Below are 18,726 nucleotides of genomic sequence, written 5' to 3'. Positions count from 1 at the left end.
CTTTTTAATCATGCAAAAATATAGGCATGTATTTAGCATTAGTACTGTGAACAGTTCCATGGAGATCGGAAGAACTTTTGGTAGTAAAGTTCAGCACATGCCAAAAATTTTTCAGGAACAATTTCTAATATGTAATTGTTCAGCTGCTGTCGGAAGATCTAGACTTCGGTGCAGGGATCCTCGCCTGTGCTGAGCAAGGTGTTGCCTCTGCCCTGCTCCTCCGGTAGCCAGGCCTTGTTGTGCTGCCTAAAGAACAGCTAAAGCAAACCCCAGACCAAGGGTCTTTTTCAGTACCTTTGACATATCCCGTTGCTGTGACACCAGCCTTGTGGTGGCAGTGAAAAGGACATCACCACTCAGCCTTACGATTTCACTGAAGGAGCCAATAGTAGGAATGGGAAGAAACCAACTTCCAAACAAAACTGACGTTAATAATTAGCAGTCGAGTCAAGCACATTCCTGATAAATCTTGAGTTGTGATTAAATAAGTGCTTGAAGGTTTCCCTTAGTATAAATGTCTCTCAAAAACACGGGCTTGAGGGATATAAAAGTAGAATTTGCCTCGATTGCCGACCAGGAGTGTCCACGTCAGAAGTGATTTCAGGTTTAAGTGGCCTAGGAGGATGTTTCTCAAAGCTTCCTTTCTAGTGAATTGATAGAACATATTGTTATACATGTCCCATAATGAAAAAACACCGAGTAGAAGATAGCTTTAAGAAAGGCTGATAAATTGTGATGACTTCTGCCCCGGTCAGAACAGTTTGCGTGTGACACAGCATGCCTCTTTCTGGAGGCCTTGCTGCCTTCAAGGCGGTTGTTCTTTTATTTCTTGGTTGATGTATTTTCCCTGATTTCCACTTGAAATAAAATTTGAGATGGGCACACTCATGGAGCAAAGAAGAGGTTCAGCTTAGTTCCAGTTCCTTTGGGATTATTCTGGAATGTGTCAGTGTTTTGGTGAAAGAAGAGATGAATCTCTGGACGATTTTCTGTAAGTGAGGCTTATGGACCGTGCAGGTGTGCTGCTTCGGTAGAACATGTTCTGGCCTAGAAATAGGAAGTTAGTGGGGGAGTAGAGTTCTGGTGTCTGCAAATGCTGAACCATTTCTGAAGCATTAAGTGTGTGATTAATAACCTTTAGCTAGAAGTGTAGGTTACTTTGAAAATCCTAGCTGTGTGTGTTCCAGTGAGGAAGGCCTCTGAAAGCCTTAAAATCAGAGAATAAGTGAAGACAATATATCTGTGTGAAAGAGCCACGCTCCCCCCTAAAGCAGCGCCATATCCCTGCCTTTTTGTACATGCTACAGAACTGAGAAGGGATCTGTTTTTAAACCTCGTTCTGAAATAGGTTATAGCATGAATGGAGAGTTGCTCTCAACTGGAGTGATCTCACAAAAAAACTCCACTCCCCACTCAAGTGAACTGCTCATTCAGTTGATTTCCTGTTAATTTTTAGCTTTCACCTGGTTTTACTAGTCTTAGATTTTAATTTGTCATGTGATCTTCTTTTCTCCCCCATGGAGTGTGCTGGCAAATATATCAGATCGTTCATGGAAAAAAGCAACTTCTGTATAAACTCTCGTTTGTTCTCTGCTCGAGGCAGATGTTAATCCTGAAGTTATGAACATGTGTTGTACAACCCAGTTCATGTCAAGTGTTTCGCTTAAAATCATGTATGATTAGAAGTTAACGTTTGATTATCATGAGATTAGATCTTGCAGATTTTCAGTCCAGTGACTTCCTGAACATTTGCGTTTATAGTTTATTTTCAAAGCCTTCCCACTCCATTGCTCTGAAAAGAAGCATTTGCACCACATATTTTGCATTCCTTTAAGTTAAGGGAGCTACCTTGCAGCCCTTTCCCTGCGTACATTAACCCTCAGTTTTGTCCTCTGTGGATCCACTCCACCAAAATAGATCACACCGTACAGAAGATTTCATGGCTAGCTGCACCTGTTGTGCAGATCGCTGTTGTACACAGGAAGGGTTTTTGCGGCAGACTGGCAAGTCGGGTATTAGTCACCATCCCAACTCAGATCCCCGGTGACAAGCACCGTGCACAGTTTTTTACTGCTGTATTGTATAGAAGTTGCTCTTAGGTCCATGTGTCTGTAGCACACAAGTATATAGTGCAGTTGAGGTCATACAAAGCTCTTTCTTTTCCTAATAATAATAAAACCACTTGTGCTCGTCTGAGGTTGGGAGCTTAGGGCCTGTTGTTTTTGATCCAGTTTGCTTTAGGTATAATAAGAAAGGAACAGCATCTTTATCAGGATTAGCAGAGTATGTTGTTATAACTGTCAGTTACATCCATAGTACAGAATTCATCTGAGAACATATAGTTCTCGTTTGTTGCTTTTGCGTGCTTATTTCCAAATTTAATAGAGTATTAGCTATATAAAGAGACATTACTTCTTTTAAACAATAGCAGAAATGCTGTAATTTATTAAGACATGTTGATCTCTACCGTTTTCCCTGTAGTTTGGAAAAACGTGCACGCTTTCAGACTGCAGTATAATGATTGGAAAAGTCTTTTTTTCCGGCGTGCGCTGTGTGATCGTGATTTCGGGTACCATGGATGACGGCTTGTGGCGTCACGTCTGCTGCAGGCGGCGGTAGTTGGTGGCGCTGTGTCATGTCACTGCCGTCACCCTGTCGCTGAAGTTGGTTCTTGTGCTAAGCCATGGATGTGTGCTGTGCTGGAGACGACCCTAAATATAGAAAGTGGGCAGGAACAATAGGAAAGTACGGGATGAGCCCAGGCTTAGTTAAGGATTTTCTCACAGTCGCTGTTCTTCTCTGCAAATACGTTAGTTTCTTAACCGCCTCGGCCTCTTTACTGTGTAACCACAGTGACTGTAAACGTGAGCTGTCCTCGGAAAATGGCAAAACCTCGACACTTCGTAGTTACTTCTGGGCTTTACTCACATGCTAGAAATCGTTCCATCTTTTTCAGACGTCCTTTAGTCATCAGTTTCCATATTTCAATTTACCTTATTTTCTGTTTCGTTGTGTTTAAAAACAAAAGCCAAACTCAGCAGTTAAATAATACCTGCTCTGGTACCTACTGCATAAAGTTTGCAAAGCCCTTTCCAGGCACTGACTGAGTTCAGCATTACAGTCGCTCTCTGAGGTTCGTATAATCATTTCTGGCCCAAATCTACTGAGATCCAGCAGGGCTGGAGTTAAACTACAGGAGATTGTATTGCGCCTCCTAAGATACAGCTTGATATCTAAAGATTTGTGTAAAAATGATTTCTCAGACTCTCGCTTTTATTCCTTAGATGACTTGTGTATTGATTAAATAACTAGAATTCATCTGTTAAAAATCTCAACAATCCTTTTTATAGTTTGGCTTCATCCCGTCTCTTGGTGTTTTTCAGGCAATATAGCAGCCACAAATGTTTACACTTTGTTCTCGGTAGCCTTCTTGTTCACTTCTGTAACCACAGTGAGTTTAATAACATGATTTTGAACCAAGAATAGCTTATGACACAGCTCCAGGGTTAGAGTTTCCTATAAACTTTACATCAGATCAGGGTAACTCAAGGTGGGGTATAAGCTTGTGTGCATACTATCAAAAATGATATGTAGTTCTCACTACTGGGAATTGCAATTAAGGTGTTAACAGCGCAGTATTGACAAGAACATTTGTTCCTCTTTGAAGTCAGTGGGGAAGATAGGAAGTTAAGAGCAACCTTGCAGTACCCAGTTGGCAGGGACTTCTGGGAGAGAGTAAATGATGCTGATTTGAACAGAGCAATGCCAAAGGGAATATCCATTTTTCCAAAGAGAATATTGTGCATTCCAAGACATATGTTGTGAATGAATTTACCAGGCCACAGTAGGCTTTTATGATATTAGCTCAGCAGCAGCAGCTTGGCGTAGCAGAGCGTCGGTAGCACAGGTAGCCTGGCCTCCCCGCTTGTTCTTTCCCCCAGTTTCCCCCCGTAGAAGCTTTCTCGACCTGGTCCCGGACCTCACAGGGTGAAACTGCGCTAACCTCCCTAAACCGCAACCCCGGCTGCTTGCGATCCAGACAGCGCCGTCGGCCGTACCGGAGCTATGCTGATTTACCCCAGCTGAAGACCGCCCCCCCTGCAGTTCTGTAACTTCACTTTTTCGTGTATCTTCAGGCAGTGCACTGTACTGAGTTTTCCTGTTATCTGTATCAGGTGTCAAGTCACACGGAATATCAGGTCCCAGGAAATCCAGTCCCTTCGGCTATTTCTTAAAGCGCATTCTTCCTACATCGTTCTCCTGCCCGAGTACCCATTTTTCAAATAATTTTTTTGTTGTTGCTTCTTTGAAGAGTGATGTAAAAAGTTTAAACATTTCCTTTGCTTTGAGGCTGCCGTTTTAAATGAGCTTCAACATGATGCACCTTTCTGCTCCAGGACTGATTTGTCACATCCTGGGAGCCTGTCCAGGGACCAGGCGTAAGCTTCAGCAGTGTTTTGGCTCGCTGTGGTTGCCGTGAACCCTTGACTAGTAGGTTGTTGGAAAAGGGGTCTAAAAACCTGGTGGTATTTCTAGTTTGAGATATGTTCATTTTGAAGTGGCCGACATACTTGTCTTAAGGACAAAGGAGGGAGGCTTTGAAAGGACATAATGCAGGCATTTAAATTCCTTTTCATGAGCTTTTTGTGTGGGTTTTTTTTTTTCACTGCTGCTCAGCTCTGTGTGGAGCGTGAGTTGCTCAAACCTTTTTCCAAGTACTCTTAGCTTACTGAATACGAATGCGGGAAGGATGCTGAGTTCCTCTGATGGCTAGCCAGAAGTCATTTCTACTGATACTTGCTTTAAAAAACTTTATATACACCCAGGAATTATGTTTAAGAGGTTAATGAGCAACACTTCACTGAGCTTGATTTTGGAGTTAGTCTGTTATTAACATGTTGCAATTGCAAATCAAAACAAGCGAAGGACTTTGAATCAGGATAAGATTGGATGTCCAGAACGGAGTGCAAGGCCAGGTGTTTGCTCTCCAGGATGCTGGAGATGATGAAACAGTGCTTCCTGGTGATTTTCAAAGCTCACTTTGGTAGGTTCTCGTATGTATGTGTGTGCATTTGGGGTAATCGTTCCGTTTTTTCTTTTTTACGTAACCTGAGGTTATCAACAGGTCTGCTTATTCATGTAATAGAGCTATTTCTAGGGCCATCAGGCGTGCTCGAGAGGCTCCTCCGTGTTGTTCGTAAAATCCTTTTCAGGCTCCTGACCTCCCCGAGAGCTACCAGGGACCGAAGCTCCCTCTCGGAGCGAAGCTGGTTTCGCCGTGGATGGGCGGTGGGCTGCTGTCGCTGCTGCACCCGTTGTAGTGCCCAAGAGGGGACTTTACAGTGCCCGAGGCAGTCTGCCTTAATGTCTTTCCATAGCCAAAAAAATCACAGGAACGTGTGTCAAAGATCGTTGTCCTGTATGTTCTGCCTTCCTAAATTGTTGTTTGTGAAAGGCAGTGGCATATATAAACAAGCGTGTGTTTGTATTTTTAATTATAGTTTAGCTTAAATGAGAGGGGAGGAGGAGACCTCAGGAGACACTGGGGACTGACAGCTCTTTAGCATAAGTTCTGTGTCCTGCAGGGCACCAAACACAGTTTGGTTGCTGTGTGACACAGGGAGGAAAGATCCCTGCGAAAAGCAAACGCGCTGTGTCAACAAGCTAGTGTAGTCTGTGATCTGCGGGCGTTTGCAGCCGAGGAGCAGCTCTGCCCGGCGGCCCCGACGGCCTTGCAGGCAACCCGGACTGGCGCTAGCGGCGGGCTCGGCCTCGGGAGGTGCCCCGGGAACTTTGGCTTTGGTGCAGAGTGCTACTATGGCACACGAGAAAAATACTAATCTTAAGGTTTTAGGATGTGTGTTGGTCTCTCAGCTCAGATGAATTTCCGTCTGCTCTTCTGTCTCCACTTTTGTTTTGAACAAATCATGCAACAGCAAATCCAAGCAATCCACTCAGGACTTGTCAGGAGAGATGGAGAGGGACAGCCCTATAGGAAGCCTGCGAGGATGCAGGGAGATGACTGAACTCTTACTGTAGTGTAAATTTAATCTACTATGAGGTTGTAAAAAGTTTTTATTAACCCGTATCTGAGTAATTTTTAATTGAATTTAATTGAATGTGGCTGGGAAATCCTCTGAGGGAATTGCAAATTTGCTTTATCACCTCCGCTAACCACAATTATATGTGAATGCTAGCATGAAGTAGAGAACATGGAAGAAATTGGGCACAAGTTTCTAGATTTGGCTCATCAGTGTGATATTGCAAAACAAATTACCATTTCTTAAGAGAGTCTTCATTTCAAATGCGATCTCCAACATATTTCCTCTTAAACAAAAGTACAGGTAATTTTAAAAGAAAGAAAGCATTTAAAACATTTCTGTCAGTACAGGTGCTGTTTTAAATACTTAAAAGAACTAGTGTTTCTTGATTTGCTGTATTTCATGCAGTAATTGAGAGGGACACAGGGAAATGGATTTTCAGCAGAAATTTACTGGAGTTCTTGTCTTCTGGAGGAATGATTGTTTTATTAAGTTACTAATTTCAGTTCTTTGAGTGAATACATGATAATTTTATCCTGAGTTGAACGCTGTAATTTTGTGGATTCAGTGTGTTGTTTGTGAGAGATACTTCTTTGCTGTATTTAACTCTGGACTGAGCGACAGCTTTGGTAGAAAAGCAGAGGTGCTTCTCTACTTTATATGGCTCCAGACCGAGTGACAGCTTGAATAGATTCAGTGGCCCAGATGAATAGAGTCCGTTTTTGCAGTCAGATATTCAAAACTGAGGTACTCAGAATTTGTGTCCTCTTGGAAGCAGAGCCAAATGCCTGGCTGGCTGGTGAGCATAGTAAGCAGTTTTTGGACAAGAGAAATGTAAATGTGCCTGTCTGCTTTATAGGGAGGATGGAGAACTGGAAGAAGGGGAGCTGGAGGATGATGGAGGAGAGGAGGCCCAGGACGCCTCTGAATCTCACGAGAGGGGTCGGAAGGAGAAAGGGGAAAAGCATCATAGCGATTCAGATGATGAGAAGGCCCATCGACGGATGAAGCGCAAACGTAGAAAAGAGAGAGAGAAAGAGAAAAGGAGAGCCAAAAAGAAAAGGAAATCCAAACACAAGGTGAGCCATTTGGTGCTTCTGCCTCCCAGGTCCTCTTATCCAGGCCAGGGATCCTAACGCAGGTCTTCCAGGATACCTCACAGCATTCCTCTCCATCAGGTGTCTTCAGGGAATTCACTGTCTGACACTACTATGGGTGGTTTGAGGCTCTTCCCCTAACACTAATAGGAAGGTGTGAGTGCTTGCAGGCTTTCTGCAGGCTTCCTGGGGTTCAGCTCCTTAGTGCCTTCGGCCCCTCAGGACTAGCAAGCATAGCACTGGGGCACTGAGGTTTGTAGGCAGCATAAAAATATTACCATACTCTTGCATCTCTGAGGATATGCTCACCTTCCTGAGAACATACTAGTTGAAATACTCCAGATTCAGCCATCTGCATGAGGTCTTTACCTCCTTAATATAGTTCATAAAATCATTATGTTCCTTACACAAGCCAACACGAACTTGCAATGTAAAGGAGACAGAGCAGCAGAGGATGAGTGTAAACCAAGAGCAGAAACAGGGGGTGATGTGCCTTCTCTGAATGTGGAGTGGGAAGAAAATAGGTTTTTTGATTTGGGAAATTACTTTGTGAGTGTATTTACCTCAAAAGAAATTACAGACTACCAGATTTGCAAAATCAAGGGTGTTTATTGCTAAAGTCCTAAGAATTTCTGGATCACAAAAGGCATATCATGCTTGTGTCCTTAGAGACTGGTTAAATAGTCTGATAACAGGCTTCCAGTTTCTATGGATTTTACAGTGGAACATGTAGTACCCTGAAGCCTTTTGTATTGTAAATGTAAAATTTGGAGAACACTGTGAAGATTTTTCTTAAACAAAATCTGAGTTATCTAAAAAAATTGAGACTTATTTGTGTTGTGTATAAAAGGCCAGAGGCCTGGCAACAGTGTTAGAGTTATATCTAGCCTGTAATAAAATTGCACAGCATGTTTTCCTTGCCTTGCAGCGCCATGCCTCTTCCAGTGAAGACTTCTCTGATTACAGTGAGGACTCAGACTTCAGCCCTAGTGAAAAGGGACACAGAAAATATAGGGAATACAGCCCTCCCTACCCTTCTGTAAGTACTTGCCAGCATACAGGGAAGGGGAAGCTGCTCTCTGGCACTTGGTCAGAAGTGTTGCAAGCTTTGAACGCAGATGCCTGTCTAGCTCCATCTAGGGGCCAGAGGCCGCTCTCCTAGTCTGGCTTTTGCTTTAGTCATTTAGCCCTTTCACTTTTCACCTATTTGTTACTGGGTTCTTTATGATTCTCCAAAATTCAATCGTGATATTAGGCTTCTTATTATTTGCTGGTCAAAATTAAATAGCCCCTTCCAAACGAAGAGACAGGGAAAAGCAGAAGGAAATGAGCCAATAAAATAAATGAACAAACAAAAACCTGCAGGGTTCTACAGGTCTGGGGATAAGGCCTTCAGTTCAGCTGTTCACTGGCTAGCAAGAGAGATGGGGCATATTCCAGGGACCTGCTGTTCTTCAGATACATTCAACTGGAATGGTTGTTCCTTCATTACTAATCTGTCTGCCTTTTCTGAAGTCCCACCAGCAGTATCCGTCCTCTCACAGTGCTCCCTTGCAAAAGAAGAGCTACTCTAAAATGGAGAGCAAGAATTATGGCATGTATGAGGACTATGAGAATGAGGAGTATGGTCAATATGAGGGGGAAGAGGATGAAGACATGGGCAAAGAAGATTATGATGACTTTGCGAAAGAGCTAAACCAATACCGGAGAGCAAAGGAGGGTTCTCACAGGGGGCGAGGTATGGCTCATTTTGCAGATGTGCTTTCTTCACTGTCTCTCTTACAGGCTTTACTTACAGCATATTTTTTTGTTAGCTTAGTGAAGGCCCTGCTCATGCAGTAAGGTTCATGCAGGTTAACTGCCATGCCTGCGTGGAGCCCTGACTGTGGAGCAATTGTCAGGGCCTAAATCAATCATTGGCGTTATTTTGTGACAGAGGGAAGTACTTTTTTGTGTTTTACACTGCAAGGGGGAAGTTCAGATCCCTCTGGATAATTTATGCTTTAAATTAACAGTATTCCTCTTAGTATAGATAGTTTTAAAAACACATAAGTTGTTAAAAATGAATAAAGTAAAGCAAAACCTTTATCTGAAATGAAAATGGAGTTGACTTGTAAGAAGTCAAATATCATCACATCTGGAATACAAAGAATTACATCTATTTGTTATGAGTCTAACATAACTGTGCATCAGCTGACCTGTGGTCACAGCATCTGTTTTTTAAAAAAGGTTATCCTTTGGCCTCTTAAGAATCCATTGTTTTAGGATATTAAAAACTGATTCACTTAACATCAGGTAACTCCAGGAACTGATAATCCTGTACTGAAATGTTAGTTACTGTTTTTCTTCCTAGTTTGGCACATCGTTGTGTTTCTTTAATGTGTCTGAGGGATGCATAGTTCCGACCCAGTCTCCCAGTAAGGGCAATGTCACAAGCAATAGCTTAGATGTTCATTGCTATAAAGAGATCTGACTGACCATGGAATATGGAAGAAATTAGGGCCTTATACTGAGATATGGTATCTGCTCTGAAGAGCTCGTTGTGATCACTTTGGTTATGTACACTGCAGTCCAGCAGCACAAAGCTGACCTGATCTGTGTCCTTTCCAGGTGGACGTGGTCGAGGGAGAGGGTACCGAGGGCGAGGTGGCAGAGGCGGAATGAGAGGAGGTCGAGGCATGGGCCGAGGGGGCCGTGGGAGAGGCAGAGGCGACCATCCAGAAGAAGAGGAGGAAATGTATGATGAAGAGATGGAAGTAAGTGCAGTTACTGAACTGCTGTTGACTCTCCAACCTGCTCTCAGAGAACCATTAAGGTGGAGGCAAGAGAATATTCTCTTTTGTGGTTGGGAAGTTTGTGTTTGAGGGGGAATGAGCCCTGCTTCATCCTACTCACTAAGTGCACTGATCCGTCTGGATTGCAGTACTGCGACAATGAGGAGCCCATGGGTGATGATGAGTATGACGACTACTCAAAAGAGCTGAACCAGTACCGCAGGAGTAAGGAGAGTCGAGGGCGAGGTGAGCAGGATAACGAGCTGTGCTGGGCAGCCAGCACAGGACCCTGCCTTGTGTTCTCTCCCAGCTCATGTTTTACCTAAAGGGCAAATTACAAACGTTGGCATATATTTCAGGTATGAATCGTGGGCGTGGTCGTGGTCCCAGAGGAAGAGGAAACAAAGGAATGGGCAGGGGACGAGGAAGAGGTGGAAACAGAAGTGGAATGGGGAAAGGTGGTGGAATGAATGAGGATGACGATTACTACGAAGAGGACATGGGAGTAAGCAGCTCTTGTTTTCTAATAGCTTGCTGTAGTGCTGCATGGGCCCCTTTCCCCCGTTCCCCTCTGTAATTCCAGTCAGGCTTCTAAGAAAACCTTCACAGGAACAAAAAACCCCACGTCTTCCCCAGGATACATGACAGTTGTCCCATCTGAACAGGTTGAATATTTTGAATTCTGGTCAGGTGACTGGGAAGCCATTCATCTAGTTGTGTTCCAGAGCCTGCTGGGCTGAGAACATTAGTCTTTGTCTCACTTTTTCGTACAAGCCCTCAATGTGCTCTTTCTCAGAAATGGATGCACAGAAAATACTTATTTCTGTCCAAAGCTGTTAGATCTGCTTCTGTGTATTTTACATTCTTTGTCAACTAACATTTTGTGATTCCAATAGGATGGAGGAGGTGGCGGAAATTACAGGCGGAATGACCATGATAAATCCCACCAGCAGTCAGATAAGAAAGGGAAAGTGATCTGCAAATACTTTGTGGAAGGCAGGTGTACCTGGGTAAGGGAATAATTAAAATTAATCTCAGTTTTCCTGTTATATATTTATGTAAATATCTCTATACAGATGCAGGACTGTCCTTGTCCTAAAGTGCAGTATTTGTGTGTGAGAGGTGGGCACCGTATGGGTGGGAGGAGAGATGCAGTGAGTGCAAGGAAACCTACATGTGTACATGGCAGTCCGAAAGTCATTTGCTTTCTTCCTGTTTCCAATGAATGGACAGTCACAGCATTATGTGGTCTAGGTTTAAATGATTTCAGGGAAGAATTCATACCTACAAAGAGTATTGTATAAAAGTGCCTGTCCTTTAGTTCATAGTATGTGCTTTGCTGGGCCATGCTAACCCAGTGTTTTGTTATTTCTGAACAGGGTGAGCACTGCAATTTCAGTCATGACATTGAACTACCAAAGAAACGGGAACTGTGCAAGTTCTACATCACTGGCTACTGTGCCAGGGCTGAAAACTGCCCTTACATGCATGATATCCTTTTTTATCATTTCATTGTGACAGCTTTAAATCAGTCTTTTTTACTCTGTGTAGTAGATGCATATAGTGGGTCAGAGGAGAAAAAACGGCCAAAAGAGTGTATTCCTGCAGCAAACTGCCTTCAATCTAAACACCTGCAGAGCATTCATTCCTGGGTGGCATGTCCTCCACTTAGCAGCTGGGGGTACCTGAAGCTGCAGCCAGGGCTGCAGAAGGCCCTCTCAGTTCCTTTTTAGTCTCAGCTTTCCTGTTTCAGATACGAGGTTTGTAGCTGTCGCAAATACAGAAAAACATGTCAGACTATGCCTGCAGTATGGTGTGGTCAGAAGTTAACAATGTGTGTAGTTGGGGAAAAAAGCCTCTCTGGCCAGTGAAGGAAGTTGGAGTAGTTGCCTGTTGGGATTTATTCTCCTTTACGCCTGATACGTGACTTTCCTTGTAAGCTGTTCCACACCACTGGCAACTGTATCAATGGGGATGACTGCATGTTTTCCCATGAGCCGCTCACAGATGAAACGCGGGAGCTTCTGGACAAGGTACAGAGAAGTGTTAATGCAGGTTCATTGGCTCTCTTGTCTTGACTGTCTTTGCTGCCTGTTCAAGAGTTGCCAGTGGAGGGGAAGAGAGTATAACACATAGCGGTGATTGCAGTTAAATGCTGAAAAGGCAGACTTTCTACTAAGAGAGTCTTTCAGATGCTGCATAATGAAAGCCTTTCCATACTAGTCCTTAATTCAAGGACTAGTAAAAATATACAGTGAAAACAGTCCTGGACTTGCAGAGAATTGCCCCCCACACAACCTGATAAAAGTCTCTTGGCAGCTTTTCTTATATTTCTGGTGTGGAAACAGTTGTCTAAATCCTGCAAACAGAAAGAAAGGGAGGGTGTGCAAAAGGCTTGCTGTATGAAGGCTTGCTGTATGTGGGCTGTGCTCAGCCAAGCAGCTCTGTGTTGGTCACAGAGAGGGGATCCTGTGCTGTGTTTTCTGGAGTGTGGTGTTCTGCAGGCAGCTCTGTGGATTTGCTCTCACTCCCTTATCTTCTCAGATGCTGGCAGATGATGCAGAAGCGGGTGCAGAGGATGAAAAAGAAGTTGAAGAGCTAAAGAAGCAGGGCATTAATCCACTCCCCAAACCCCCACCTGGGGTGGGCTTGCTGCCCACACCCCCTCGCCCTCCTGGACCACCAGCTCCAACTTCTCCAAATGGCAGGCCTATCCCTGGAGGCCCACCACCTCCTCCGCCACCACCACTTCCACCACCAGGGCCGCAGATGCCACCGCCAATGCATGAGCCTCTTTCTCCACAGCAGCTGCAGCAGCAGCAGGACATGTACAAGAAGATCCCCTCTCTGTTTGAGATTGTAGTACGTCCTACGGGGCAGCTGGCAGAGAAGCTGGGTGTGAGGTAAGTGTCACAATCCAGTCAGGCCAGTTGCAGGTGCCTGGCAGAATAATGTTGGGCAACTGGGAGAGAGACAGGGACTGTAGGTGTTTGTGGGGGGTTTCATTTTGCTGTCCTTCATAACAGATAGTCATTTGTCACTCCCTTCTCTCTCTGAGAATGACAGAGACACTCTGGAGATGTAAACTATTCCTCACTGTTTCTCTTTGAAAGGAGCAAGCTATCCTAAGCCATGGTTTAGTTTGTATTTTGATGTCAGTAGTGTATTGGTGGCCCTTGTTTAGAGCTGTTGGAATAGTAGCACAGATCCCAAGCAGCACCTCATAACAGGGTGTGGACAAAGGGACTGGGAACCCAAAGGTCTATTCCCTGCCTGCTCACCCCTTACTGGAGATTTGTTATGGTCAGAATGGCATGAATTTCCCCCTTGTCTTTCCTGAAGTACAGCCTGGAATGGGCTGACTCAGTCTCCGTTTGAGGTCATCCCATCTTCCTGTCCTGGTACAGGAGGAGTTCTGCCCTAGCACCATGATGCAGCCAGTGAAGGTGGGCACTGCAGGAGCTGGACATGTTGCAGCTGTTTTGTGCTAGCATTTAGAAGGACGGTGCAGAATCTGGCTGTCCTGAAACATTAAGGAACTGGCTGTGAGGCTGAGAACTGAAGAACACGGACAGTGGGTAGAAAGGAGGTTTCCTTCCATTTTGGGTCCAGTACAGGTGCTGCTGTTCTGAGCCCTAGGAGGACAGAATCCATTCCTCCAGAAACAGCGCATGCATGTTGAAGTTGCATTTCTCTCTGTTCTCTTTCAGGCATCCAGGTCCACCTCCTCCCAGGTTCCCTGGGCCGGGAGGACCCCCTGGGCCAATGCCTGGACCCATGCATCCGGACATGCATCCGGACATGCACCCGGACATGCATCCGGACATGCACCCGGACATGCATCCTGACATGCACCCGGATATGCACCCCGACATGCACCCAGATATGCATCCTGACATGCACCCAGACATGCCGATGGGCCCTGGGATGAATCCTGGGCCTCCAATGGGTCCTGGTCCCCCGATGATGCCTTATGGTCCAGATGATTCCCCACACTCTGGAATGATGCCACCTGTCCCACCTGCACAAGGCTTTTACGATAATTTCTACCCACCTCAAGAAGGCCTGGACATGGACCATGGCATGATGGGAGACCCAGGTAACTACCGAGGATCTGTCTCGAACTGCTCTCATGTGCCGTGCTAGACGTGCCGTATCAGGGACAGGCTGTTTGAACTCGGTTTGCTTTCTGAATGCCCGGGTACAGCAGCAGGTCCAAAAGGGCTGAAAGGGGGATAGAGGGAGACGGAGTTAGATGCTCTTCCATGCTGGTGGCTTGGGGCATGTGGTTGCTGATTGCAGGGACAGGTTTTGCACTAAACAATGACAGTCTGTGATAGACTAGTTTCATTTTGAAGTCTTTTTCTGTCGCAGTTACAAAGTTTGTTTTTTTTTCACAGCTGTACGAGATGCGCTTTTAACGTACGATGATCTTTCGATGGCAGAAGATTATGGTGGTTATGAGGATATGGAAGGGCCTCCAGGAGAGCATATGTTCCCTGACCCATCCTTGGATCACGATGCCTTGTGTGAAGGGGGACCACCTGGGTTACGGAAACCATCAGGCAGCATCCCTGACTTCATGCCATCTGCACAAAGAGCGCTTTACTTGAGAATCCAGCAGAAACAGCAGGAAGAAGAAGAGAGGGCTCGGAGACTAGCTGAGAGCAATAAGCAGGAACGAGAAAATGAGGAAGGCAAGTATCAAAATACGATGTCTTTTATTCAGAGTAGTGTACATGGGGAGGATATCTTGGATCTGCTTCAACTTCTACCCAGTCTGAGCCTCTCTTCACCTTGCTGCTCACCTGCTCTAAGGCTTTTGCCTCTCAGGACCCATCAGCAGCGTTTGAAGCAGTCTCTATGGCTCAGGCCAGTGCTGGCTTTGGTGCTTTTACAAGTGACAGAACTTAAACCGTACGTGCAGTGTAGAGATTGTGATCTTAGCAGAAAAAGGGGCCAACTGAGAGGGAGGTAGAGGGAAGCATCTTACTGGGTGTCAGAGAAACTGTTTAGGGAACAAAAGGCACTGAATGCTTCTAAAAAATTCTCCAGAATCAAAAGAACGCGTAGCTGATACGAACGAAGAGGAGCAGGTCTGCTGAAGAAATGGGAACAGTTGGCCAGAAGGTCCATGAGATAGGTTTGCTGGCTTAATTGTGGTGAAATTTGAGTCTGTTTCAGAGAGGAGGAACAGGAAGAGAGGGATGCTTACAGCCCTCTGTTAGTTTTGGGTATGAAAACTAGACCAGGGAGGCTGAGGCTGTTACGCATGGGGTTGGAAACACAGGGACAATTTGGAATTTCAGCAGCATGAGTTGAGAGCGCTGTGAGGGACACGGGACACATTTTGGGTGCTTCTCATAGGCATAAAGCACCAGGAGGTGCTTTACTTGTATGTCTCTTATGAGCTGTTTTCTCTTCTCCCTCCTCCCAGGTGACACTGGTAACTGGTATTCCAGTGATGAAGATGAAGGTGGAAGTAGTGTCACCTCCATATTGAAAACCCTAAGGCAGCAAAGCTCCAGCAGACCTCATGCCCAACCCTCTCATGGAGAAATTGGGCCGCCCTCAGGTGTGAGTGACCCTCGCCTGCAGAAGGCCCAGGCAGGAGGGGGCGGTCGTCCTGCCGACCCTCGTCTGCGGGATCCCAGGCTTTCACGAAATGCAGATGTTTCTGGCCCATCCATCCCTGGGGATTCAGGACCCACTGACCCAAGACTTGCACGACACATTCCCTCCTCCACCCCAAAGCCAGAAGCTCCTCATTCCAGCACTGCTGGCGGTCAAAAGGCTGCCTTGGTTCCTGATGAAGAGGAAGGGGAAAGGGCGCTAAGGGACAAACCAGTCAACATCCCCTTAGATGCACTGCCAGGCCATGCTCTAAGGGATCCCCGGTCCCAGTTGCAGCAGTTCAGCCACATAAAGAAAGACGTAGTCCTAAACAAGCCGAACTTTGCCCGAATGGTCCTGTGGAGCCCAGAGGATCTGATTCCACTGCCAGTCCCAAAGCAAGAATTTGTTCCTGTCCCAGCTGCTCTCCAGTCCATGCCTGCCCTTGATCCACGTCTTAACAGGCCCCAAACGACTGGTCTTTCAGATCCCAGGCAGAGGGGGGGGGCCACGCAGGGGGAGTCTGGCTCTGCTTCTGGCAGCAGCCTCCCCGACTTCGAGCTGTTGTCAAGAATATTAAAAACTGTGAACGCGGCTGGCAGCCCATCTTCTGGCCAGAGTGACAAGCCAAGTGACCCTCGGATGCGGAAAGCACCAGCTGACCCCAGGTTACAGAAGTCCTCAGAAACCGGGGCGTCTAGAGCCCCCAAACCCGCGGAGACGGCTCAGCCTGCGGCTGCCTCTGCTGGCAGCGGTGAGGCTGCCCCGGCCATCGCTCCCTACGACCCCAGGCTGCTCACTGCTGGTGGGCTGAGCAAAGGCAGCGGCCAAAGCAGCGTGCTTAGTGCCATCAGCCTGTACGACCCCCGGACTCCAAGCGCAGGCAGCAAGGCCGCAGAGTCTCCCAGCGAAGGCAGCGCGTCCTCGAAAGGCTCAGACTCCAGCAAAAGCACCAGCAAGGCCAAGGAGCCTCTCTTTGTGCGGCGGTCCGCGCTCGATCAGCCCGAGTCTGAGAAGGCGAGCGCTGAATCCACCACAGACAGATACAATAGCTATAACAGGCCTCGTCCCAAAGCCGCTGCCACTTCCTCCTCCGCCGCTGCCCAGGAGGCGGCCCCCCAGCCAGGGGTGCACAACCTCCCCGTGCCCTCCGTCTACGGCATGGTTAAGCAGACCGCGAAGTCTGGGTCGGGCAGTCCCTTTGCGGGGAACAGCCCTGCTCAGGACAGCGAGCAGCAAGATGCTGGCTCTCTGAAAGATGTCTTTAAGGGCTTTGACCCGACGGCCTCGCCGTTCTGCCAGTAGTATTAAAGGACTGACCTTGCGTCCGTGCATTGAATAGCAGCGCACAGTGTTGGTAATTTTTTTTTTAATTCCATTAGCGCTCACTTTAGCCATATAACATGTATATAAATCTTTCTGGTTCTGGTCAGTGCTGTAACTATATAGAAAGTTTCCGAGATGCGTTTTAAAAGAAAAATCAAAGTCTCCTTGTGCAGTAATAACCAGCATTTTGTTTCAGACCCAATAGTTTGTTTTAGAGCTTTCTTTTGAAAAGTGATTGAAATCATCCTGGGAAAATAATGAAGTACCTGAAATCTCCTTGGGAAGTTGTAGCTGTCCTGTCACACCAGCCACCTTGTCCTCTTTTTGTACAGTAGGATGCGTTTAAAACCTGACTTCTCCCCCTCCAGAATTGCTATATGATATACTCAGGAGAAGGGTAACGAAAGACTGGATGGCAGAGAAATGTGGTTCATATTTGTTGCTTTAAAAGATTAAAGCTCTGAGCCATTCGGATCAGTAGAAGATGTGTTAATTTCTAAAACAGAACGAACTAAAGTATTTGTATCATAGTCTTTTTTAAAATTCTACTGTGGTGAACAGAATTACCATGGAAAAAGAACCATGTGAGATTGCTTTTGTAATTGTGGGGAGGGGGTGTTTTTGTTTTGCTTTTTTATTTTGAGTAAATATTTTTATGCCATTTCCTGGAGGTCGTATGGTTACACGACAACTCAACTGAGCCCAGAGTAGGGCTTAAATTCCCAAGAGCTTCCACGGATGGTCATGGAATATTTACATCCCAAAAAGTTATGCAGTCTACCAAAAAAAAAAGTTTGTATTATTGAAATTAAATTATTAATCTCAATCAGATTTCACTTGTATGTATTTTGCCTATGGAGGGCTTTTCCACAAACGCAGTTGGGCTTTCAGTGCGTTTCCCCCAGGAGACTCTTGCTCTTCCCATCTTTGCCGAAGGTCAGTGGGCAAATCCTGCACGCGAGGCGTTCCTGCGGGTCCTGCCAGCTGGATCGGAAGGGGAGATTAACTCTATTCCTGGGTAGAAAATCAGTGTTAGGTTACGCATGTCCCCTGTGATTCATTCTCTGCATAAACAAACGCTTGCACATGGAAGATAAACTTCATTTACAGTGTTTTCAGGAAAGAAGCAGCTAAAAGTGAAGCAGTGCTAGCAGATAGGTGGTTGAGGTTTTCAAAATGGGAACTGGGTATAGAGAAACCACAGCTGTAGAAATGTTATTTGAAAGGAGGAAGATCTGGGGACAGGTTCTTTCTGTGGCAGTGGGGTCATTGCCAAGTCATCACAGTATTTGGGGTAAAAAGGTATTAAAGCTTAATAAGTTCCCTGTGGCAGGCGGGGGGGACCCTCCCCTGTGTTTCCTGCGTATCTACGTGCTTTGCTGGAGCTTGGAGAAGCCGCGACTTCTTACAGACCAAAACCAGGGTCTTCAGGGTTCCCGCTCTCTGAAAAGGCGAATGTGCCGAAGTACCCGAAAAGGCAAAACATCCTGTTCTTTTGGATGAAAAAATAGCACTTCTCATTCCCTTCCAATCCTCGGTGTTCCTGATGCCCAGATCCATGCTTCCTCCTGGTTTCTGCCCGTAACCGCGCACGAACGCTGGGCGCCCGCTTGCGAGCGCTGGCTTGCCGAGCCTGCGGGAAACGCGTTCTCTGGTGCTCGAAGGCAAAGACGTTTTCGCAGTCGTTAAGGCACAAGCAGCACCAAGGGAAGCTGAAACACGTTGCACCCTTGTAGCACCTCGTTAAAATGAACCGGCCTGTGCAGTGCACGCAGGCAGCACGCGGGGCAGTATCATCGCCTCTGCGACACTAATGGACTAAGAACAAATCTAGTTTTGACAAAAATCGAGCTGTTTTTCCAAGCATTTCCCATG

The 18,726-nt window shown here is 46.1% G+C and overlaps 1 protein-coding gene across 2 annotated transcripts; it reads left to right on the top strand.

The window, feature by feature from the left end:
* The first annotated feature begins 6,965 nt into the window (after positions 1-6,965).
* Positions 6,966-17,682, top strand: ZC3H4 (zinc finger CCCH-type containing 4). Of its 2 annotated transcripts, XM_013952440.2 has the most exons (13): positions 6,966-7,120; positions 8,067-8,177; positions 8,654-8,876; positions 9,749-9,894; positions 10,062-10,158; positions 10,272-10,417; positions 10,809-10,922; positions 11,292-11,403; positions 11,836-11,945; positions 12,457-12,815; positions 13,623-14,011; positions 14,313-14,609; positions 15,350-17,682. In XM_013952440.2, exons 1-13 carry the CDS (start codon positions 7,046-7,048, stop codon positions 16,828-16,830), a joined length of 3,660 nt encoding a protein of 1,219 aa, XP_013807894.2. In that variant the 5' UTR covers positions 6,966-7,045; the 3' UTR covers positions 16,831-17,682. The 2 variants fall into 2 exon arrangements, with proteins under 2 accessions (XP_013807894.2, XP_067170650.1); XM_067314549.1 differs by lacking the exon at positions 8,067-8,177.
* The last annotated feature ends 1,044 nt before the right edge of the window (positions 17,683-18,726 follow it).

Source organism: Apteryx mantelli, chromosome 35 (genome assembly GCF_036417845.1).
Source record: "Apteryx mantelli isolate bAptMan1 chromosome 35, bAptMan1.hap1, whole genome shotgun sequence".
Lineage (NCBI taxonomy): Eukaryota > Metazoa > Chordata > Aves > Apterygiformes > Apterygidae > Apteryx > Apteryx mantelli.
The sequence above is the reverse complement of the archived record's forward strand: the minus strand, read 5'-3'. Positions and strand labels throughout refer to the sequence as shown.

What these genes read in the sequence shown, in the direction of transcription:
- ZC3H4 (XM_013952440.2), top strand. Translation starts at nt 7,046, where the DNA reads ATGAAGCGCAAACGTAGAAAAGAGAGAGAGAAAGAGAAAAGGAGAGCC. An exon ending in AAAGGAAATCCAAACACAAG is followed by an intron (nt 7,121 to 8,066) that starts GTGAGCCATTTG and finishes CTTGCCTTGCAG; the next exon opens with CGCCATGCCTCTTCCAGTGA. An exon ending in GGGTTCTCACAGGGGGCGAG is followed by an intron (nt 8,877 to 9,748) that starts GTATGGCTCATT and finishes TGTCCTTTCCAG; the next exon opens with GTGGACGTGGTCGAGGGAGA.